General features: G+C 38.5%; 1 protein-coding gene and 1 pseudogene across 11 annotated transcripts in view; one reads left to right on the top strand and one right to left on the bottom strand.

Annotated features, from left to right (window-relative positions):
• ATRNL1 (attractin like 1) overlaps nt 1–24,821 on the top strand; it is an 814,147-nt gene that overhangs the window by 190,725 nt on the left and 598,601 nt on the right. For 9 of the 11 annotated variants that reach the window (XR_011382205.1, XR_011382206.1, XM_070057169.1 and 6 more), the window contains exons 14-15: nt 11,317–11,449; nt 19,712–19,893. Coding sequence is in view for 8 of the 11 variants with exons in the window: in XM_070057169.1 (XP_069913270.1) it covers nt 11,317–11,449; nt 19,712–19,893 (315 nt within the window). In the remaining 3 variants the exon portion in view is untranslated. Of the gene's footprint in view, nt 1–11,316; nt 11,450–12,746; nt 15,001–15,063; nt 15,201–19,711; nt 19,894–24,821 lie in introns of those variants that run through there. The other 2 variants (XR_011382207.1, XM_070057175.1) reach the window with 2 other exon arrangements.
• On the bottom strand, nt 12,736–13,630 carry ORYCUNV1R-PS1548 (vomeronasal 1 receptor oryCunV1R-ps1548 pseudogene; annotated as a pseudogene).

Raw genomic sequence — 24,821 nt, 5'->3', positions numbered from 1 at the left:
ATTCCTATGACATGAGTATACTTTGAAAATCTAAACTATATTTTAGACTTGCATCAATATTCATCTAGTAGAAATAGAAATTAAATAATATAAGGCAGGAGAATAGGGACGTATTAGTGAAACAGAATCAACAGGAGATATGTGTGCATGAATGTGTGCATATGTGTATATATGCGTGTGTGTGTAAAGAGACTTATCACAGGAATTGCCTCACATGATTACGGTGGCTGAGAAGTCTTGTGATCTTCCATCTGTGAATTAAACATCCAGGAAAGCTGGTGTTCTAAATCCTAGTCCAAGTGTGGAGGCCTGAGAGCCAGCAACATTGATGGAAGAGGTCAGTGTTTCAGGTCAGCAGTTAGGTAGAGAGAAAATTCTTCCTTTCCTTATCTTTTTAATCTTTTAAACCCTTAAAGGGTTAGATGTGCCTACCCATATTGGAGAGGGCATTCTGCTTTAGTCAGTCTATTGATTCATAGCTAATCTTATCCTTAAAAACACATCCAGAAATAATGCCTAGCTACATATCTGGGTACCTGATGTCCTAATCGAATCAACACATAAAATTGGTCATCACAAGCCCACCTCTTGCCAACTTATCGCCTATACCCATCTCTGTAAACCATACTTAATCACCAAGTAAAAATAATAACAGGATTATAATTCCACCTAATGTGACACAGCTATCCTGTGTGCCACTGAGAACACACTAACCCCTTCTCCACCAAAGAAGGAAAAGTCCTTGAGATGGGTTGCTTACTCCTGTCCTTAATATCTTATAACTTAAGTACTATGATGTGAAGATAATAATACTTTAAACCTGATATAAAATCTGTTCATCTTATGATACATGATAAAGTTATAAGAAAGAAAAAGGGTAGTAAACAAAGATGTATGACCCACACATGTAACTGGCCATATGATTCAAACCAGTCTTTTTATGATTTATTTATTTGAAAGGCATAGTTCCCGAGAGAGAGGGAGACACAGACACAGAGAGAGAGGGGTCTTCCATCTGCTGGTTTACTCCACAGATGCTCATGCAATAGCCAAGGCTGGGCCAGGCCAAAACTAAGAGCCTGACTTCCATCCAGGTCTCCCACTTGAGTGTCAGGGGCTAACATACTTGGGCCAATTTCCTCTGCCTTTCCAGTCACCTTAGCAGGCAGGTGGATCAGAAGTGGAGCAGCTGGTAGTTCAACTTGTACTCATATGGGTTGCTGGTGTTGCAGGCCATGGCTTACCTGCTGCAACACAATGCTAGCCCCTGTAGCTGGTCTTTACTGTGTTCCCTCTGCCTTCAGTGAGCACTTTAGTTGCTTGTGGTTCTTTATCTACTGGGGTGGTTTGTACCTTTATTCTGACAGATCTGGGGGCAGTAGTAGTCCTGGCTGGATTGGGCTGTTGTAGTTTCTGTTTATGTTAATCACTGGGCATGATAATAGCAAGAGATGCCCAAAGTGATCTCCTGTATTTCAAACATGTCTGTTTTTTATGTCTGTTACACAGTAGCAGTCCGCTTTTCCCTTGAGAGTCGGGATTAGTCACTCCAGATATCACAATAACTCCCTTCTTTGCTTGTTGATTTAGAGGCATGAGTAGCTCAAATGGCCAAGTGGCAGTCTTTTTTTTTTATTTTTAAAAGATGTATTTATTTATTTATTTGGAAGTCAGAGTTACACAAAAAGAGAAGGAGAGGGAGGGAGGGAGGGAGGAGGAAGGGAGGGAGAGAGAGAGAAATCTTCTATCTGCTGGTTCATTCCCCAAATGGCCGCAATGAAGCTGCGCTGATCTGAAGCCAGGATCCAGGACTCTTCCGGGTCTCCCACAGGGGTGCAGGCGCCCAAGGACTTGGGCTATCTTCTACTGCTTTCCCAGGCCATAGCAGAGAGCTGGATTGGAAGTGGAGCAGCTGGGACTTGAACTGGTGCCCATATGGGATGCCAGCACTGCAGGTGGCGACTTTACCCGCTATGCCACAGCACCAGCCGAAGTGGAAGTCTTAATATCCAGTTCAGGAGAATCATTGTTGTGTTTTCTGGTAGAGAAGCATTCTTCCTTCTAGAGCTAAGAATCTAGGCCAGCAGAGCATGTCACAGTAACAGGAAGACAAAGTTTTCTAGTGGATCACTAGAGTTTTTAGCAACTGATGCCACTCCTATTTCTGCTCCTTGATTTCTAAATCTATCAATCCTGGCTATGATAGAATGATATCATATACAGTTGGTCCCAGACTTAGGATGGTTTGACTTGCAATTTTTTCACTTTAAAACAATTCCAAAGTAATATGCATTCAGTAGAAAATGTACTTTACGTATTTGATTTTGATCTTTCCCTGGCCTAGTGCTGAGATAGGATACTCTTTTGAGTTGCTAGGGAGTAGCAGTGAATCACAGGTCCCAGCCCAACACATGATTATGAGGGTGAACAACTAATACTCTGAAGTGTACTCTGATGCTAAACTATGATGTTCAGCATTTTTGGTACATTAAGCACATTTTTGACTTAATGATGTTTTGAACTCAAGACTTTTTTTGGGGGATATAACTTTATTGTAAGTTGAGGATCATCTCTATTGGATATGGATTCGAACCATAGATAACCTTCTAGAAAACTTTGCCAGAACTGATACTGTAACTGAATCTTCACAAGATCATTCCACTGTTTTGTCAACCTGCCTGCTTTAGGATTGTGGGGAACATGATAGGAACAGTAAACTGTGGGCATGATCTACTGCCAGCCTTCATTTGGTTGAAGTGTGTTTTTTGGTCAGATGGTGGATAAGGCATTTTGTAGGTCTGCTGATAGTAGAAGTGCTGCATCTAGGGAAAGAGAATCTGGAGCTAGAGTAAGTGTGTCTGCCATAAGAACAAAATGCTACTCTTCCATGATGGAAGCTGTCCAGTGTAATCAACCTGCTATCAGGTAGGTGTCAGATAATCCAGGAGAATCGTGCTGTATTGGGAGTTTGGTCCTGATTTCTTCTGCTAGCAGAATGGTTACTCAGCATTGGCCATAGTCAGGTTAACTTTAGTGAGTGCAAGTCAGTCTTGCTGAGCCTATGTATAACTCCATTCCTGGCACCATGGCTGCTTTGACCATGAGCCCATGGTAGATTGGGGAGAGAAGTTGACGGGTATCTACAGAATTGGGCATACTTGATTATTAAAATTCCTCTATCGCTGATGCCTTCTTTTGGTGAGCATAGGACACAAATATCTTCACTTTTTTTTTTTTTTGCCAATTCAGAGAGGTTTCTCCACATAGTTCTTCCCCCTATTTCCTAATCACCAATTTTCCAGTCATGGTTCATACAAGTCCCTGCCTGTCCAGCCAAACCTTTGGACTCTGCCCATGAATTTGTATCTAATTGCACATGTGATCATTTCTCCTTCCAAGAAAAGTGAACAACCAGGTATACTAATCAAACTTCTGCCCACTGGAGGATTTCTCTCACCACTGTCCTAAGGATAACCTAATAGTGTTATTAGCTACCCATTTGTGGTGAGGCCTGCATATGGTACAGAACAGACTATAAATCAGGCTTTTTTTCTGTTTAAAAAACTTTTATGTACTTATTTAATTTATTTGAAAGAGAGGTGGGGAGAGGAAGGGGGGAGGGGCGGAGAGAAAGAGAAGGGGGGGGGAGAGAGAGAGAGAGAGAGAGAGAGAGAGAGAGAGAATGAATGAATGAATGAGAATCTCCCATCCACTAGTTCATTCCCCAAATTAACTTTGGTGGCTGGGCCTGGGCCAGGCTGAAGCTAGGAGCCAGGAATTTAGTCTGTATCTCCACACGTGTGGTGGTGACCCAAGTATTTGAGCTATTACCTGCTGCTTCCCAAGGTGTGTATTAGCAGGAAGCCAGAATCAGGAGCAGAACCAGGACTTGAACCCAGTCACTCTAATAAGGGACATGAGCTTCTCAAATGGTGTCTGAACTAATAGGCCAAGCCTATGTCCATAGAGTCATCTTTTCCTTTGTAAAGTGATCATAAAGAATTCTCCATGAAACTGGGAGGGTGAAATGCTGTATGGCAGGAGTGAGAACTGTAGACATTTGGCTACTTTTTCATGTAACTTACTTGTACCTGCAGGACCTGCTGGAACCTAATTGCATAGATAGCATTTCCAGTTGACGATGGAGTGCTGCTGCACATGCTCAGCTCTAGGACTTGCTGGGTCAGATAACTTCATCCAGTGCATGATGGGGAGGTCGTAAATCATAGTAGTTTGGTGCCGCGTGGCACTCATAATTCAGTATCTACTAAGGTCCACTAGCAAGATACATGCTGTTTCTCAAAAAGAATAGCTATTTACAGGGGATGATAGGGCTTTGCTAGAAAATCCCAAGATCCTGCACTGTAGTTTGCCTGTACAGGCCTGTAAAGGGTTCCAGACTTCATCCCTATCTGCCACTAATACTGGAGGCACCATTGAATCCGCTGGTTCACATGCCTCAAGTGGCAGAGCAGAGTACACAACATTCTGGACTTTTTATGGGGGCTTCTTTTATTCTGGGCTCCAGCGTCACTCAGTAGATGGGCAAAGTAGCAATGAAAAATACTTTGTAAAAAAAAAGTAACAAGGCAATGGAACGTAAGTGTTGTGCCTCTTTTTTGTTTATGTGGGAGGGAGCAGCGGCAACATCTTATCCTTATCTTAGAAAGGACATTTTGGCATCCTCATCAGTAGATCGTTAGAAATTTCACCACAATTAGGGCCCTTGAATTTCAGTCAGATTTTTTTTTTTTTTTACCCATTGACACCCAAATGTCTTGCCATTAAATCTAGAGTTGTTACTACTGTTTGCCCCTAGGTCCAATGGGTATTATTATCATCAGTGTGATGGCACACTGTGATATCTTCCAGAAGGGGAGGGAATCAAGATCCTTATGAACTAAAGTATGACGTAGGGCAAGAGAGTTGATAAATCCTTAAAGTAGAACAGTGAAGATGTATTGCTGGCATTTCCAGCTGAAAGGAGACTGCTTTTGGTGGTCTGTACTGACAGATGTCAAGCATTTGCTAGATCAATAGCTGCTTTACCAGCTATCAGGGGTATATTATTTTTTTCAAACAATGAAACCAGTCTGGCAGAGGAGCTCCAGTTGGAATCACCACCTGGTGAAGCTTGTGATAATACAGTATTATTCTCTAAGACCCATCTGCTTGCTCTACAGGCCAAACAGGTGAGTTGAATGGGGATGTGTTGGAAATCAATACTTTTGCATCCTTCAAGTCTTTGATCTGAGATTGATCTTTGCATTCCCTCCTGGAATGCGATATTGATTTTGGTTTACTGTTTTCCTCGATAGAGGCAGTTCTGGTGGCTTCCACTTGGCTTTTCCCCTCACAATAGCCCTCTTTCTACAGGTTAAGGAACTGGTGTGAGGGTTCTTCAGCTGATAAGTACTTAAGTTCCGCCTATTCATTCTGTACTGGGGAATTGACCACAGGATGTGTTTGGGGCCCAGATGGCCTATTGTGAAAGCTAAAGCTCCATACTTGACTGCCGTAAGCCTGACTGGTGGACCGCAGTGAAGTTTTGAGTCTCCTGGAATTAGTGTCACTTCAGAGCCAGTATTCAGTATTGATAAATTTTATTTTTCCCCATGTATAGTTAACCTGAAAAGGACCATAGATTCCTTTGAGGATGGGTTATGATAGAGGAAAAGTGTAAATTATTTTGTAGTATACTGATCTCCTTCCTCAAGAGGACCTAATCTCCCCTTCATTTAGAAGTTTTGTGTCTGAAAAATGGCTCAATTCTTGGAATTACTTGAGACGCTATGACTCTTTTTATGATTCAAGTCAGGCTTTTCTTCACTTAACCTAGAAGTTTTCTCCTTATACAGATCAATTAAGCATTTAGTAGGCTTCTTTGTGTTTCACTTTTACCAACACTGTGATGTGCTACCCAGTGTCATAGGTCTAAGCAAGTCAGGCTATTCTGAATACTGCTTTGCCTCTCCTGTCCATCGTTGCAACCACATCCACCTTTCCTATGGCATTATGTGCTGTCACTTGGCCCTTGCCTCCTTGGGTTCCAGTTCTTCTCATTTAAGTTTTCCAATTCAGTGGCTCTATTTCCCACCATAAGTCTTGGCCTGCAGAGAGCAATCATAGGACTTTTCAAGAATTTTTAGCCCCCCCCCCCCCCAGTTTATTTCTCATAGTAGTAGTAAAAAGTATGTCTTTTGGACACTCTCATTGTGGATAAGGAGTTGTTAAATGACAAACCCACTCTAATAGTCCAATATCCCTAACATTACTAACCTTTAAAACCATACTTTTTATTCAACTGGTGTGGGTCTGGCATTTTCATTTACTCAGTGTAGGCCACCTTTTGATCTACATTTCAGCCAGCCAAACTCGTGGAGTCCTTTTTTTTTTTTTTTTTTTTTTTTTTTGTTGTTGTTGTTGTTGGACAGGAAGAGCTAGACAGAGAGAGAGAGACAGAGAGAAAGGTCTTCCTTTTTCTGTTGGTTCACCCCCCAAATGGCCACTACGGCCGGCGCCCTGTGGCCGGTGTACTGCGCCAATCCGAAGCCAGGAGCCAGGTGCTTCCTCCTGGTCTCCCATGCGGGTACAGGGCGCAAGCACTTGGGCCATCCCCCACTGCCTTCCTGGGCCACAACAGAGAGCTGGACTGGAAGAGGAGCAACCAGGACAGAATCCAGCGCCCAACCGGGACTAGAACCCGGGGTGCCGAAGCTGCAGGTGGATGCTTAGTCAAGTGAGCCACGGCGCCAACCTGGAGTCCTTTCGAACCCTCCAAGCTAAAACACTACTGGCAGAATTTCTGCTTTGTGAGACAATTTAAATAAATTTGGCTTTACCCAACTTTATGTTATTTCCACCATTATCCCCCATTCTTATTATCCATTTCCCCACATATTCCTTAGGTTTTCTAGGTTAACAGCTTAGAAATAGCTAATGCTGTTCTTGATGGAAATAAACAGGATCTGCAAAAAGATTTATTTAGGGCAGAATTTGAGTGACCTAACCCCTGGAGACACAAGTCCAATGAATTTCAATGAATAGTGGAAGGTGTTCCAAAGTGATCAAAGTATTGTCAGAATTTATGTCTTACACTGTAAACACATTGTCTTGGCTGAAAAAGGTGTACTTTAGGTAATACGATTGGCTAAAAATTGCTTTAGAGACAGCAAGGGTCTGAAAAGAAGTTGCTGAAAAGGTGGCAACTGATTAATTTTAATGAAGGCATTTCTGGGAAAGGATGAGGAATGTATAGAAAAAAACAGAGAGGACAAGTGTTGTGGTGCAATGCCTAGGCTCCAGTCTTGCCTCTGTTTACAAACCAGCTTTCTTCTAAGGGGCTTTCTGTGAGACTGCAGATGGTGGCTACAGTACTTGGGTCCCCACCATACACGTGATAGATCCGGCTGTAGCTCTTGGCTGCTAGCTTCAGCCTGGCCCACCCAGCCCTGTCTGTTGCAGGCATTTGAGGAGTGAATGAGTGGATGGAAGATTCTCTCTCTCTCTCTCTGTCCTCCCACCACATGCCTTTCAAAACAAAAAACAAAGCAAAGGATTATTCAAGGTTGTTATAGATGGTTAAGACAAATAGGACCTTTGTACACATCACTCAAGTCAAATTAACTTGATAGATAAAATCGATTACTCATCTTCTACTCCTCAGGTAAGTCTCAGTAGGTGTTCCTCTTGGAATGCCTTGCAGAAGATTTTTACAGGCACTTCCTTCTCATTGTGAACTGTCAATGCTTTCTTTCTGCTAGTCATTAACATAATTGAATCTAATCAGGTTAGCCCCAGAAATTCTGTTTTTCTAGAACCATTTCTGATCCCCAAATCTGTATGAGTCAGGGTTCTCCAGAGAAACAGAATCAGTAGATCTATCTATCTATCTATCTATCTATCTATCTATCTATCTATCTATTGTTTGTGTATCCATCTATCCATCCTGAGATTTATTAAAGGAATTGGCTTACACAGTTTTGGAACTGTGAAATTCCATGTCTGCACTTTGATGACCCAGGAAAACCAGTAGATTCCAGTCTGAGTCTGGAGACCTGAGTCAGGAGCACTGGTGGCGAGGGCAAAAACCCAATGCCCCTCAGCTCAGCAGTCAGGAAAAAAGAATATTTTTTTCCTTCCTTGGACCTTTTGTTTTATTTAGGCCCTCAAGGGATAGGATGATAGTCACCCACACTGGCCAGAGCATTCTACTTTACTCTGTCTGTTTATTTGCTGATCTCAAAGAGAAATATTCTCACATACTTAGAAATATTATTTCACCAAATGGCTGGGTACCCTTGTGTCCTGGTTATTTGAATACATAAGATGAACCATACAGGACAAAAATGGGGAACATTATTTTAGTTAAAATTTAGGAAGAGATTTTATTTTAGCTTTTGTTGTGTTTAGGAATTGTCTTTAGGGATTAGATTTCAACATAGAAATGTTGTGGGCACATTCTGTCCATAGCAGACACTTACACATATGAAAATTCACATATATAGATGAAAATACACATCTTATAAATTGCATTATGTAAATTGTATCAAGTATTCATTACAAAGAGTATCCTTTTTGCTTTGTGTTTTGTTTTTGATGATATGTTAACAAGGAAAGCTTTGAGTACAATAGTATAAGTGAGCAGATGGTACTTACTTGTAATTTAGAATTTGATGTACTGTGTCTTTTAAACAGTTTATCAGAATGTCTGGTGATTAAGCTAAACCAAATGCTAATGAATGTAGAAAATTCTTTGTGATTTTAGTTTAAATTATGTGTATTGATATCTTATTTCATTTTTAGTTGTATTTACTTTAAGTTGCATATTTTATGTTCTAATAGGTCAAATAACCTGCTTCTCAAGGATTTTTATTTAAAATTTACACTTCAATATATAAGAATTAAAATGAATAGATTAATAGATACTCTTGATAGTCTGTTTACTAATATACATCTGATGCATTAGCCCAACATGCCAGCCGTGTTTCAGAATCAGTCATCTGCATTCCATCATTGATTAACTTGGCCCTTTGTATGACTGAAGTGTCATTTCATCTATTAGACTTGCTCAATACCAATAAATGGCTCTATTGTACTGAATGAAAAGCAGTAGAATTATTTGGATGGACTCTAATGTTACCATTGATATCCTGAAGGCTGACATTAAACTATTCTAATATTTCAATGTTTAGCCATTCTCTTGTCAGCTTTATATGTTGCTTTATTTATCCAATAGCCCTAGTAAATTTCTTTTCAGTTAACTGACAGATATTTGGAACTATACTTTAGTGAGCATATGGAATAATGCCAAGATTTATATTCTGTATGTAAACAGAAAGATATAAATCACAGAAAATAACAATTAGGAAGTTTATATATTTCCAAAGAATATGTGGTGGTTGAATAATAGTCACAATGTATATTGCATATGAAACTGTATTTTCTTCTTTTTTGAGGAATAATGGTAAGCATTTCTGGGTGCTTTATATCTGTTAATTATTAGTAAGTATAATTTGATTTAGAGAAATTAATGCTGAAGTATTTCATGAAGAATAGTATAGTACTTTATAAATGAATATTTGGTGGGTGACATTTCAAGTATTTAAGAGTATAAAAATTGCCTTAGTAGTTTTTATATGTGAGGTAATTATAACTTAATTGTAACTTTTAGGCTTTTAGAATGGAATAGCTCCTTTACATGAGAAGAATTTATACACATAACAAAAAATTGGAATGGGGCTCAGAGTACAGCGTTACTTTTTAAAATTTTTTTTCCATCGATAGTCACATGAAGAGCTAGGTCAAAAGCTTTAGTATTTTATTTTCACGAGGTAAATTTTGTCATAGATATTAATAATATCATGATGTGAACCTGGGTATATGTAAGGAACTACCACTACTACCAAAATTCCTTCAGGGCTTTTTTCTCTCTTGACCTTTAACCTTTAGTCTTTCAGCCAGTGCCAGAATTATTTGCAATATGATTATACATTATGTAGTAAGATAGAAAAGATGTAGCATTTTCAAGGTCTTTGTAGCCTTAGTGAAGGAAATGTGACAAAAGTATGTAAGAGAATTAGCCAAAATTATTTAGTGTCTGTGGAAGTAAAGTTAGTTTGAACTGCATGACAGTAATTTATCATTTAATAGTGTACTAGATTTTTTATAAAGCATCTCTTTAGCTTTTACTAGATACTCATTTCTCCTTTATTCCCATAAATTTTCAATGTAGTGACACTGTGACTAGAATATTTTCATTTTGTCACTAAGGAAAAATGCCTTTGCACATTGACTTTATTGAATCCCAAGACTGTTTTCAGATTTACTAGAAAGGTTTTTGTTTGGTGATTTCTGTTTCAGATTGTGTAATTTGTACATGTTTTTCAGTAAACACTCATTCTAATTCTGAGAAAAATAAGCTTGTTAAAAAAACTGTAGACAATTTAAGTTTAGCAGTGTTTACTTGAGCAAAGAATGATTCATGAATCAGGCAGCACCCTGCACCAGTAGAAGTTAACAGAAAATTTGTGGTCAGGCACAGAATTTTATAAATATTTTCTGTTTATACAGAGGAAACATAAGTGACAAATAGCTTGATTGGCTACAGTTTATGTTTTGCCTTATTTATGCATGGTGTGATCAACTGGCAGTTTGGCTGCTGTAACGGCTAAGAATCTGCTATCTTTCAAATACTTCAGTTGTGGCTTGATTCCATTGTAAGTCTATTGTAGTTCACTATGTGTAGAGGCTTTAGACCAAATTGATTTAATTTAACAAACTGATGAAATAAGGTATATTTTGATTCAGTAGAATTGTATTTGGAATTAGAATCTGTTTTAAAACTAGGGATTTTAGGCCGGCACCACAGCTCACTAGGCTAATCCTCCGCCTTGCGGCGCTGGCACACAGGGTTCTAGTCCCGGTCAGGGCACCGGATTCTTTCCCGGTTGCCCCTCTTCCAGGCCAGCTCTCTGCTGTGGCCCGGGAGTGCAGTGGAGGATGGCCCAAGTGCTTGGGCCCTGCACCCCATGGGAGACAAGGATAAGTACCTGGCTCCTGCCATCGGATCAGCGCGGTGTGCCGGCCGCGGCGCGCCAGCCGCGGCGGCCATTGGAGGGTGAACCAACGGCAAAGGAATACCTTTCTCTCTGTCTCTCTCTCTCTCACTGTCCACTCTGCCTGTCAAAAAAAAAAACAAAAAACAAAAAAACAAAAAAACAAAAAAAACTAGGGATTTTAAAAATATTCTGAAGTTGAAGAATTATTGCTTATAAAGTGTTGAAAAATAATACAGTTTATCTTTTAATTTTCTAGTCTGTCAAAAACTACACCAAATGTCATGTGAGAAATGAGCAGATTTGTAACAAACTTACCAGCTGTAAAAGCTGCTCACTGAACTTAAACTGCCAATGGGATCAACGGCAACAGGAATGCCAGGCTCTACCAGGTAATGATTTTAAACTAATTGGCCAATTAGTTTTATAGTTTACACATGAATATCATTGTAGCAAAGTACCTTTAGTAAGAATGTTAAATTTTCTAAAATTAAAGCAAGAGAAAGTATCAAACCATAATTTAGAAGTAATAATAGCATTATTTCTACATAATAGTTATGTTGCATTTGCTTATAATTCTTTTCAGATGTACTTGATTTCTTGTGTTTTCTATACTATTGCTTTGATCAGATACCTGTTCATTGATTGAAAGTTATATCTTAAAAAGGTTGAAAATAATAATGATTCTTAATATCCAGTTTTAGAAAATATTAACATTGTGTTATATTTGTATTTTAAATGCCCCTTATTTTAACAGTTCAGTGGATATTTTCTGCTGACTGCTTTTGAAATTATATGGTAATATTTATAAAAATATTTCCTACTTTTATAAGACTTTAAATTGCATAACTCCAGTAAAGCTCATTTAAAAAATAATTTCATTTTGTTTTTTATATTTAAAATTCTCAGTAAACTGCTCAAGACTGTATGGCTTCTACATGTCAGAGTTGTAACTTGTGACTGACTATTTTATTTTTGGGGGCTCTCCCTATCCAAATAAATTTTATTTTTTTTCCATAGAAAAATTTCTTAACCTATATAATTCCAGAAATTATTAGAAAGCTCCATCAGAGAATTTAGTTTAAAAGTGAGTCTTTCACTTTTGAATGTTCACACTACAAGGAAATCTTTAATATATGAAGTAATGGATGCTAAATATCTTAATTTGATCATTAAAATGTGTGCATGTATCAAAATATTACATTGTACCCCAAAATATGTACAGTTAATGTTGTCAATAAAAACAAATAATTTAATAAAAAGTGAGTCTTTCAAAGGAATAAAAAAAAGAAGGAAGGAAGGAGGGAGGGAAGAAGGGGAGAGGGCTGGCGGAAGGGAAGAAGAGAAGTATCATTATAGTCTTAGAATTGGAGTTTCTCACAGACCCTGAGGCCCAGAGCGCAGAGCTGAGGTGGCACCGACATGCCTTGGGGCGGCTTTGCCGCTTCCCCCGCCTCCCTCAGGCCTCCGTTCTTTCCTCCATGGGCTCTGAGAAGTCGCCCCGGACGTGAGAAGCCCGGCGTCCATGCCCGCGCGCGGGCAACTGCCAAATCTCTTCATCGGTCAACATGATCATGTTTTTTTCCCCTTAACTTTTGAACAAGATTATTTAATGAATTTTCTAACAAAAAACCGTGACATTCCCAGTATAAGCTCCAATTGATCACCCAGTAATCTTTTATTTGTAAGATTTTGCACAGGAGACTGCGGATGCGCTGTGTTCACCCCTCAAGAGCACAACGAGAGAGGGAGTTGGTAAACATGCAGCAACTATGCCACTGTCAGTGAAGAGCAAGGATCTGGGAGTATGAAAAACAGACAGACACACTTCACTGATGAAGGAGAAAACATCAAAACACTCACATGCTCACCAGGGCAAGGATGCTGTGGGCAGCTCTGGACTTAGTGGAGGATGTGGGGGAGATGTGTGTCCTATGGATGTGTTGACCTGCTGTTTGTGTCTGTACTGGATGAAAAACATGGAACCACTGGACCACAGCATGAGCCCCAAACAGGACGTTAGAGAGAGAGATCAATGCTGCAGAGACTGAGTAACTTTCTTAAGCACTGGAGAACAGAATCCAATGTCTCTTCACTTTGTGATATTCAGGATTTTCCATTTTTTTTGTAGTCAGGTTCACAAACAAAATGATAGTTATCAGCAAGTACAGGATCCAGCAGAAGACAGTGGAAATGCTCATGTGTTTGAGAACTTCTACTTTAAGCTCAGACCACCTGGAATCCCTAGGGATGATTATGATGGCCTGCAAGACACTCAAGGGGCAGAAGATGCTAAAGGCCATGTCCATGTCCACCCGGTAGACACAGAAAACAAGTTTGCATCCAAAATTACTGCGGAAATGTTCCATCCTCTGTGGGGCCATGATGTCTGGGATTCTTTTAGAATGACCAAGGAGGTAGCCACAGTCAAGGGCCTGAGGATCAAGTCTGGACTGTGACCTGCATCCACTAAAGTAGAGAAAGAAATTGACTTGGCCAGCGCTGTGGCTCACTTGGTTGATCCTCCGCCTGCAGAGCTGGCACACCGGGTTCTAGTCCTGGTTGGGGCGCTGGATTCTGTCACGGTTGCTCCTCTTCCAGTCCAGCTCTCTGCTGTGGCCCGGGAAGGCAGTGGAGCATGGCCCAAGTGCTTGGGCCCTGCACCCCATGGGAGACCAGGAAGAAGCACCTGGCTCCTGGCTTCAGATCAGCGCAGCGCACCGGCTGTAGTGGCCATTTTAGGGGTGAACCAACGGAAGGAAGACCTTTCTCTCTGTGTAATTCTGCCTGTTAAAAAAAAAAGAAGAAGAAGAAGAAGAAAGAAAGAAAGAAAGAAAGAAAGAAACTGACTTAAGCAAGAGAAGTTCCACAGGTTACTAGTGACAATTTGGAAAAGGAACATAATCCCAGTTTTCAAATCCATGAGGACATTCTTTTTTTTCCTAGCATTAATATTCATATTTTAAATTTTTTTAAGATTTTATTATTTATTTGAGAAGTAGAATTACTGACTGTGAGAGGGTGAGAGGTAGAGACAGGCTTGGACCATCTTCTGCTGCTTTTCCGGGCCACGGCAGAGAGCTGGATTGGAAGAGGAGCAGCCGGGACTAGAACTGGCACCCATATGGGATGCCAGCACTGCATGTGGAGGGTTGACCTACTGCGCCACAGCGCCAGCCCCAATATTCATATTTTTAATAAAGGATTCTGTATGAAAAAAAAATCTTAGAATTGTATCACTGAGCTACATTGTTCTCTTTGTACTGATAAAAATGTAAATTAAAAAGTAAAAAAGTGAGAGTGAATCTTTGTTACAAATTCATGTAATAAAATACAAAGTAGTCTGCCTTTAAAAGTACCTTGAAGGTTTGGGAATTTTTATTCAAATTTTGAATTTTGTTTATATACTGATAAAAGTGATATGTGCGTGGGTGTTCAGCCCGAGAAAATTAGAGAATATTAATTCAATATGCAGAGTCGAGAAGTAACAATGAGATGACATCACGACAGTAAAACTCATCTCTAAGAGTTAAACTACAAAATCATCAAGTAGGTAGTGATGATTAATAAAAGAGCCTACTTAAAAAGACAAAATACTTCCTGACCCAAAATAAAATTTGCCTGAGGCAATGTATATGTTTAAAGTAAGATTGCTTCATAAGAAAGGAATTCAGTTTGGGTAAATGATAGTGAAGTTATCTTTGATAGTATCTATCTACTCATTCCCCAGGAAACTTTGTTTTGACTTAAGAACTCCACTTGACTAGGCTATTATCTGGAGACACTATAAAATATTAAATTATTCACCAATTCACTTTCCTGCATTTGTATTTACTAAGCAGACAAGTGGTATATGTAGTTTGATTTTCTTCTTTTTAAAATTTTTTAAAAATTTATTTATTTGACAGGTAGTGTTGTAGACAGAGAGAGAGAAAGGTCTTTCTTCCATTGGTTCACTCCCCAAAATGGCCAGGAGCCAGGTGCTTCTTCCCGGTCTCCCATGCAGGTGCAGAGCCCAAGCACTTGGGCCATCCTCCACTGCCCTCCCGGGCACAGCAGAGAACTGGACTAGAAGAGGAGCAACTGGGACTAGAACTGGGCGCCCATATGGGATGCTGGTGCTGCAGGTGGAGGATTAAGCAAGTGAGCCATGGCGCCGGCCCCTGTAGTTTGATTTTCATTCAGCTTGTCTCAAGGAAGTGAATTCTCTGAACAGTGGGTCTGATCTATAGAGCAGTTTGACTTTCTGTGAAAGCTGGTGAATTGCCTTCTTTTTTTTTTTTAATGTTGATCTCTTACAAACTTGGCAATTGAATTCATCTCATTAAATACATTAAAAACTGCTAACTACTTTCCTTTTAACTTGAGTTGATGTTCAATACCTCAAAAGTCTAAAATATCAAAATATTTGGTTTAGTGGTAAAATTTAATTTACCACTCAGAGGCCTATGAATTTATTCTTTTTTTTTTTTTTTTTTTTTTTTTGACAGGCAGAGTGGAGAGTGAGAGAGAGAGACACAGAGAAAGGTCTTCCTTTGCCGTTGGTTCACCCTCCAATGGCCGCCGCGGCCGGCGCACCGCGCTGATCCGATGGCAGGAGCCAGGAGCCAGGTGCTTTTTCCTGGTCTCCCATGGGGTGCAGGGCCCAAGCACCTGGGCCATCCTCCACTGCACTCCCTGGCCACAGCAGAGAGCTGGCCTGGAAGAGGGGCAACCGAGACAGAATCCGGCGCACCGACCGGGACTAGAACCCTGTGTGCCGGCGCCGCAAGGCGGAGGATTAGCCTAGTGAGCCGCGGCACCGGCCGCATTTATTCTTATTTGTGTAATTTGTCAATCAGTTGTTTTGGGTGTCATTGAAAAAAAAAATGAGACAGGGTAAAATAATTTAAGTCCTTCATCTAGTAAAGTGAAAAAAAAAAAAAACTTCCTAGTTTAGCAAAATTTTATACTGTAAAGAAGAATGATTTGATGCCTTGGATTCCAGAGGACCTAGGAAGATGGCTACATATGTGGCCTCAAAATGTATCCTAAACAGTTTTATTAAATGATAATTACAGTTTACTGAAAGATTACTATATTAAAACACTGTACGTTATTCATGGTATCCATTTAATCATTAGAAGAACAGCTATCAAAGAACAGGAATCACAAGACTCTTACAGGGTGTCAATGAGGTAAAAACTAATAATACTAAGATATTGTTTGCTTTTTAAACTCTCATTATGTTATGAGTTTACCATGGAGTTTTCCGGAGGCTACCTCTGATATGTGTTATACCAATAGATTGAATGTAGAAGCACATATGAGAATACAATTGTCATATTAAACTAGGCATTAAAGAGATATGCAAAAATGTAAAACACTGCCTTACTACTTAATTTTTATTTAGAGACTCTAAGTTTTTTTTTAAGATTTATTTTATTTATTTGAAAGAAAGTTACAGAGAGATAGAGCCAGAGAGAGATAGAGAGATAGAGAGATAGAGAGAGAGAGAGAGAGGTCTTCCATCCGCTACTTCTCTCCCCAGATGACTGCAATGGCTAGAACTGAGCTGATCTGAAGCCAGGAGCTTCCAGGTCTCCACAGAGGTGCAGGGCCCAAGGACTTGGGCCATTTTCTACTGCTTTCCCAGTCCACAGCAGAGAGCTGGATCGGAAGTGGAGTAGCCGGGACTCGAACCGGTGCCCATATGGGATGCCGGCACTGCAGGTGGTGCCTTTACCTGCTATGCCACAGCGCAGGCCCCGAGGCTCTAAGTTTTTGAAAATAAAATATGCTATTTATGCTAAGTTGTAGTATTTACCCCTGACATTATATTATGAACAATTTCAAAGATACAGAAAAATGAAAAACATTATAATGAGGACAGCCAGCATTCACAGCCTAGATTCTGTAATTATAATGCACACTATATGCTTTATCCCCAACGGTTCTATCACCTGCTGTTCATTCACTAATCCATCTTAATGTTTTGATGGCAATCACCTATTAGGAACTGTCAGCTGCTTTCTCTTGAGCAGGGAATGTGGGAATATGTCTCCCTCAGGCCTGTTAATATAGCATAAAGGTGCAAGACATCCTAGCAGCTGGAAAAGTGCTTTTGTAATGGAATTTTAAATTGTTACTTTAAAGAATAAGTATGTTGATGTACAATTTAATACTTTATCCCTTTTAGTATTTTTTTTTTGTTCTAGTTAATACTATTGGTTGAACTCTGTAATCAACACACTTTTAGGAGTTGAAATTTAACTGAAAAGTGATCCCTGTTAAATATAAGAGTGGGAATAAGAGAGGGAGGAGATGTACAATTTGGGACATACTCAATCGGACTTGCCCCAAATGGTGGAGTTAGAAACGTGCCAGGGGATTCCAATACAATCCCATCAAGATTGCATGTACCAAAGCCATCTCACTAGTCCAAGTGATCAATTTTAGTTCACAATTGATCACACTGATAGGTCTAAGAGTCAAAGGGATCACACAAACAAGACTAAGACTAGTGTCTGCGAATACTAATCGATAGAATAAAAAAGGGAGAGAACAATCCAACATGGGAAGTGGGATACACAGCAGACTCGTAGAATGGCGGATGTCCTAAACAGCACTCTGGCCTGAGAATCAGCCCTTAAGGCACTCGGATCTGGCTGAAGAGCCCATGAGAGTATTTTAGGCATGGAAAGCCAAGACGCTGTGGCAAAAAAACAAACAAACAAAAAAACAAACCTAAATGAAAGGTCTCTGCGAGTGAGATCCCAGTAGAAAGAATGGGCCATCAAAGAAGGAGGTACCTTTCTCTGAAGGGAGGAGAGAACTTCCACTTTGACTATGACCTTGTCTAAATAAGATCGAAGTCAGTGAACTCAAGAGGCTTCCATAGCCTTGGCAACCCATGACTAGAGCCTAGGGAGATTTCTGACGCCATAAACAGGAGTGTCAAATTGTTAAGTCAACAACAGGAGTCACTGTGTACTTACTCCTTATGTGGGATCTCTGTGCTTAATGTGTTGTCCAATGTGAATTAATGCTATAACTAGTACTCAAACAATATTTTACACTTTATGTTCTGTGTGGGTGCAAACTGTTGAAATCTTTATATATACTAAATCGATCTTCTGTATATAAAGAGAATTGAAAATGAATCTTGATGTGAATGGAATGGGAGAAGGAGCAGGAGAGGGGAGGGTTGCAGGTGGGAGGGAAATTATGGGGGGGGGGAAGCCATTGTAATCCATAAACTGTACTTTGGAAATATATATTTACTAAATAAAAGTTTAAAAAAAAAAGATTAAGTAGAGCCTGGTGTCCCGGCTCAATAGGCTAATCCTCTGCCTGCAGCGCTGGCACCCCAGGTTCTAGTCCCGGTCGGGGCACCGGATTCTGTCCCGGTTGCCCCTCTTCCAGGCCAGCTTTCTGCTGTGGCCCAGGAGTGCAGTGGAGGATGGCCCAAGTGCTTGGGCCCTGCACCCCATGGGAGACCAGGAGAAGCACCTGGCTCCTGGCTTCAGATCAGCGTGGTGCGCCAGCCGCAGTGTGCCGGCCGCAGTGGCAACTGGGGGGTGAACCAATGGAAAAGGAAGACCTTTCTCTGTCTCTCTCTCACTGTCCACCCTGCCTGTCAAAAAAAAAAAAAAAGAATAAGTAGATTAATATATCTACTGATATATCTATTGATATTAAAACTGATGTTTTAATTTTAATATGGCCAAAATCAGTAAGATATAACATGCATACAGTGAAGATTTATAAGGCTGTCAATAATGTTTAAGAATTAAAGACCAAAACTGCTGCTTTAGAACAATATCACTAAGGTTCGAAAGATCTAAGGCTCTCAATATAGGTCAGGAGGTAGCACTATATATTTAATGTGAGGGAGGAACTAAGATGCAGGTTACTTTATGGGTCAGCATGTTAATAAAACACTGCATTGTTAATTAGTGCACACTACAACATAGCTTTAAAATGCCTTTATTAGCCACTCTAGAAAACTGTTCAAGTTGGACACTATGAATAATCCATTACTGAATAGTGTGTTCAAACTTTAGAAAGACCTGAATAATTTTTGTAAAAGTAAACATTAAATGTAAAGATAATATTTCTTATTAAACATAAGTCAAATGAGATGCTTCTATCTATACTAATAATTAAAGAATCAAAGAACCTACCTTACATTAAAACAGTATACTTGGGTTAGAAAAATTAGATTGGAAGGTGGATCAGCTCACCTATAGGAATAACTTTGAAATTACTTTTTGTTATACACAGATTGTTTTTCTATTAAAGTGATCTTATGTAAACTGGACCTTGGGACACATGCAGTAGTAATTTTGCTTACTGAAATACCATATGAAAATACACTAGATTTTACACAGAAAACCTGGTAATCGATACATTTTCACAGATGTCATAGGGCTATAGCTTTTGTTTACAAACTGAAGAGAACATTAATATTTTGTTTTCATTCTCTACCAAAGAATTAGAAAAATTTTCTTTGTGACATTATTGAGATACTTAAAATGTTTTATTTTAAAAAGTAATTTAAACAATTATGGAAGTTCTGTTTAGAATTCTGAAATGAAAAAGCACACATGCATTTTTGCAATCTGAAAAAATGATAAATGTATATTTACATAAATTATTTATATTTTTACCAGCTCATCTTTGTGGAGAAGGATGGAATCACGTTGGGGATGCTTGTCTTAGAATCAATTCCAGTAGAGAAAGCTATGACAATGCAAAACTTTATTGCTATAATCTTAGTGGAAATCTTGCTTCATTAACAACTTCAAAAGAAGTAGAATTTGTTCTGGATGAAATACAGAAGTATACACAACAGGTAACTCTTTCCTATATAGTGTGATGGAGATAATCTTGTCTTGGAAATTTTCCAGAGCAAATATTATCAATTATTTGGTATAGGAAATGCTTAATAAATGCTTCCTTGGTATAAATAAGATATAGCATTTAAAGACTATAGATGCATTTTATTTTTGAATGTTTACCATGATTATTATTTCCATTTTTTAAAAAATGTATTTGAAAGGCAGAGAGGTAGTGAATTAGAGAGAGAGAGTGAAAGAGAGACGGAGACATATGGACCGAAAGGGAGAGAGAGAGAGCTCCATTTCACTGGTTTACCCCTCAAATGCCTGCAGTGGCTGGGACTGGGCCAGGGCTGATGTCCAGGTGCTGGAACACAATCCATGGCTAGTACATGGGATAGAAACTCTAATAGTTGAGCTATCACCACTGTCTCCCAGGGTCTGCGCTGGCAGGAAGGTGGAGTCAGGAGCCAGAACTGGCCATCAGACCCAGACACTCTGATGTGGGACATGGGTATCTTTACCATTAAGTTAAATACCTGCTTCCTATTTCTGTTTTATGGGTTATTATTTTGTATCTTTGTTCCTATGACTGCTATTACTACTATTTCTAGGAAGCTTTATTTGGAGAATGAATTTTTAGGTAACTAAATTAATTTATTTGATGGATAATTAATGTCAACATTGATTGTGGAAAAATACCTGCTGCAGATGAATATTTTCATGGTAAGCAATTGAAGTATTTTTTTTAAAAATATTTACTTTATTTATTTGAAAGGCATAGTTACAGAGAGAGAAAGAAGGAGAGGAGAGGAAAGGAGAGAATAGAGAGAGGGAGAGGGAGAGAGAAAGGGAGAGAGATGGATCCGTCTTCAATCTGCTGGTTCTCTCCCCAAATGGCTGCAATGGCCAGGACTGGGTTAGACCAAAGCTAGGAACCAGGAGGTTCTTCTGAGTCTCCCACATGGGTGCAGGGGCCCAAAGACTTGAGCCATCTTCTGCTGCTTTCCCAGGCGAATTAGCAGGGAGCTGGATCGAAGTAGAGCAGCAACCAATATGGGATGCCTGCTCGCTTTGGCTGTACCTGCTACGCCACAATGCCGGTCATGCCAATTGACATTTTCTTATGGATATTGAGTTTACCATTATGCCTACTCTAATTCTTATGGTGGCATCACTGTATTTATTTCTTGTAAGTATCAGTAATGAATAACCTAATTTATAATTTCATTTCTATCTGTAGGGCCAACACCCTTTGCCTCATGGATAATATTGGCATATTAATTAACAACCCTGACTTTGTAAATATTCAAATATTTTGAAATGATATCACATTGGAATGTTCTCCTTATAATGGTTATCTCTTTTTTTTTTAGCCTGAGGCTAATAAGATAATGTAAAACTGTACTAATTAACTTTATACAAACAGTTTATTGGTAAAAGCATTTTCTGTGTGAATTGTAGCAATTTTTTTCTGTGAAGATGGACCAGTATTTATTCACTTGGTACAAACTTATTGTGTACCTTCAGTGTACATAGCTACTTATTGTTTGCTGAGAATACAGAACCAAAAGCAATCCTGGTTCTCAAAGAGTTTAGAGAGGCAAATTTAAACTGAAGTGTGATAATTGCAATGATATATACACCTAGGGAAATAAATTATGATTAAGATCAGACCTCTTACCAGTAATGTGGACTTAGGAGAGTTTCCTGTAGGAATACCCAAGGCATAATAACAGGAATTAGAATTGGCCAGCACTTGAAGATAATTTAAGGAGCTCATAAAAATACCTGCATTTTTTCCTTTTGTCTTATTTGAGAACTATTAGCTTAATGACTGGAGAATAAGATATATGTGGTAGTATTTAGGAGATATCTATAGATTTTCATAATGTTTTAGAAAACTGTAAGAAGGGATATTTGTAAAGTTTTATTTTTAATAATATGGAACATGAATTAATATGTTTATATTTTGTGATGCTAGGAACTTAATTTCTTTAAGTATAAAAATGGACAATTACCAGTCAATATGTGAAAATTAATTTTATAGAATACTCATCACTATGAAGAGTTTATTGACCAGTGTAGTCTTTGTGAGTTTTAGAAAGTACTAGTATTTGGCATTAGAACTGCATTGCTTTATTCTTTGTTTAGAATTGTATTCTTTAAGTTTTCATAAGATAACCTTGAAATGTGCTATCTTAGAAATTGCATATTTCAAGTATCCTATTTTTGATTGTTCATTTTTATTGCCGATTATAAATCATACATATTGGATTAACATTATTTTGGACTATGAAGAACTTACACTTGTTAGTTTGCTGAAAGGCATATCCTGTAAATGAAGAATATTTTATTTTTATCACAAAGCTCATTTTTAGCAGGATTCCAAAGGTGGAAGGGAACTTCTGCAAGGTGACATTCTATTAAGTATATCTTTAATAAAATGACTAATATTCTGAGTCACTGCAGTTGTATAAACTTAAGATAACCCTTCTTTGGCAAATAAAGATCGACAAATTCATGCACTTTAAAGAGATATCTTGGGTCAAATGGTCATTTACTTATCGGAAATGGGTAATGAAATGTTACAATGATTTATGGTGTGCTGCAGTAAATTTTCATAACATAGTAATTTATCTTTCATTTTCAACTGCCTGTCCAGTTCATTTACTGAGTTACAGTTATTTTGAATGTTCTGTAATCTGCTTCATTTTTTTTGTTTCTCTTCTCTTCCTCTCTGATTCTTATCATGATGAGTTAGGGAGTAATATTTCATTTTAAATGACTTGTCTTTATTATAGATAGTTTGGGAATATAGGCAGTATTGCTGTAATGTGAAATATAATTATTAATCTGAAATATCTATGTTGGATTGACTACTGTTATTATTATCAAGAACTGTAAAAATGTTGTAGCTTTTTATTATCAAAATATCCAGAGTAATTTATGAAATATATGATGATCACAATGTTAAGTAGCATATGTATTTTTATAATTAGAGACATTATTTATCAGTTACCATCTTAGTCTTAGGCATTCTATTGAATGTTAGACATAAATATCTTTATTATAATGAACTTGTTACTAAAATTTATTGATTATCTGTTATGTGTGTAGTACTCCACTAGGAAATATAGGACTTATGATCTTAACAGAAATTTGTAAAATAGTTTAATTTTATCCATGAATATTTCTTGAGAGCTACTATATGAAATTGATTGAATTTGTACATTTTACAAATTTCTAGGTCTTTGGTCATCTATTTATCCTCTCTGGGACGATTTGTACAACATAACTAGGATAAATTTTGGTATAAATACCTTATTCATATGTTGTTAAAGGCTAAAATGGAGAGACACATTTTTCTTTTTTTAAAAAAGATTTATTTACTTATTTGAAAGACTTAGAGGGAGCGGTGATGAGAAATTTTCCATCTGCTGGTTCACTCCCCAAATGGCTACAACAGCCAGAACTGGGCTGAGCGGAAGCCAGGAGCCAGGAGTTCCTTCTGGGTCCCCCAGATGGATGCAGATGCCCAAGGACTTGAGCCATCCTCCAGTGCTTTCCCAGGCTCATTTGCAGGGAGCCAGATAGATGGGAAAAGGAGTAGCCAGGACTTGAATCAGTGCCCATATGGGATGCTAGCATTGCAGATGGCGGCTTTACTCACTATACCACAGCGCCAGTCCAGAGACATATTTTTCTTTACCTGCCTATCCATAATGTAAAAAAAAAAGTTGTAAAATTTTTGAAATCAATTCACATTGTAAAAAATATTTGTAGCTTAGTATCTTAGATAATGAATATATGGTCATATATTAAATTAGAAGTGTTTATAATCTAATAGATTTTGTAAAGATAACTCAGATCAAGAATGTATCATTATCTTGGGAGATATTCTAAGAGTAACATTTTATTTTATTTTTTTCACTTAGAAAATGTTTTTTAATATTTTATCATCTCTTTGCATATGTAACAATTCAATTCAGTGGTCACAGAATACTTTTCTTCCAATGCCACAAACTGTTACAAATGAAAGCTGGTACTGATGCTTATCAAAAAACAAGACAATTGATATTTTATATAAAACCACTTTAAATGTTAACTTGTTCCCAAAAATCTCTTTCTCCTTTTTTGGCCTGGCTTAAAAAATGTGTTATAAATATTTACAGCACTTTTTTTTTTCTGTTAGATAAACCTTCTTATAAACCAAAAAAAAAAAAAAGGGAATTTTATGGACAGACCACATAAAACATGAGACAGTGTCAGAAACTCCTAGCTGTGCTATTTTTTTTCTTAAATACAGTATTGAAAATGCCCATCGGGGCAGGATTGTGGCGGGTGGGTACAAGACTAGTGTCTGCAAATACTAACTGATAGAATAAAAAAGGGAGAGAACGATCCAACATGGGAAGCGAGATACATAGCAGACTCATAGAATGGCGGATGTCCTAAACAGCACTCTGGCCTGAGAATCAGCCCTTAAGGCATGCGGATCTGGCTGAAAAGCCCATGAGAGTATTTTAGGCATGGAAAGCCAAGACGCTGTGGCAAAAAAACAAAACAAAACAAAACAAAACAAAACCTAAATGAAAGATCTCCGCGAGTGAGATCCCAGTGTAAAGAACAGGTCATCAAAGAAGGACATACATTTCTCTGAAGGGAGGAGAGAATTTCCACTTTGACTACAACCTTGTCTAAATATGATCAGAGTTGGTGAACTCAAAAGGCTTCCATAGCCTTGGCAACTCATGACAAGAGCCTAGGGTGATTACTGATGTCATAAACAAGAGTGTCAAATTGTTAAGTCAACAACAGGAGTTACTGTGTACTTACTCCTCATGTAGGATCTCTGTCCTTAATGTGCTGTACATTGTGATTTAATGCTATAACTAGTACTCAAACAGTATTTTTCACTCTGAGTGGGTGTAAACTGTTG

The sequence above is a fragment of the Oryctolagus cuniculus genome, chromosome 15, assembly GCF_964237555.1.
Source record: "Oryctolagus cuniculus chromosome 15, mOryCun1.1, whole genome shotgun sequence".
In the NCBI taxonomy this organism is placed as follows: domain Eukaryota; kingdom Metazoa; phylum Chordata; class Mammalia; order Lagomorpha; family Leporidae; genus Oryctolagus; species Oryctolagus cuniculus.
The sequence above is the reverse complement of the archived record's forward strand: the minus strand, read 5'-3'. Positions and strand labels throughout refer to the sequence as shown.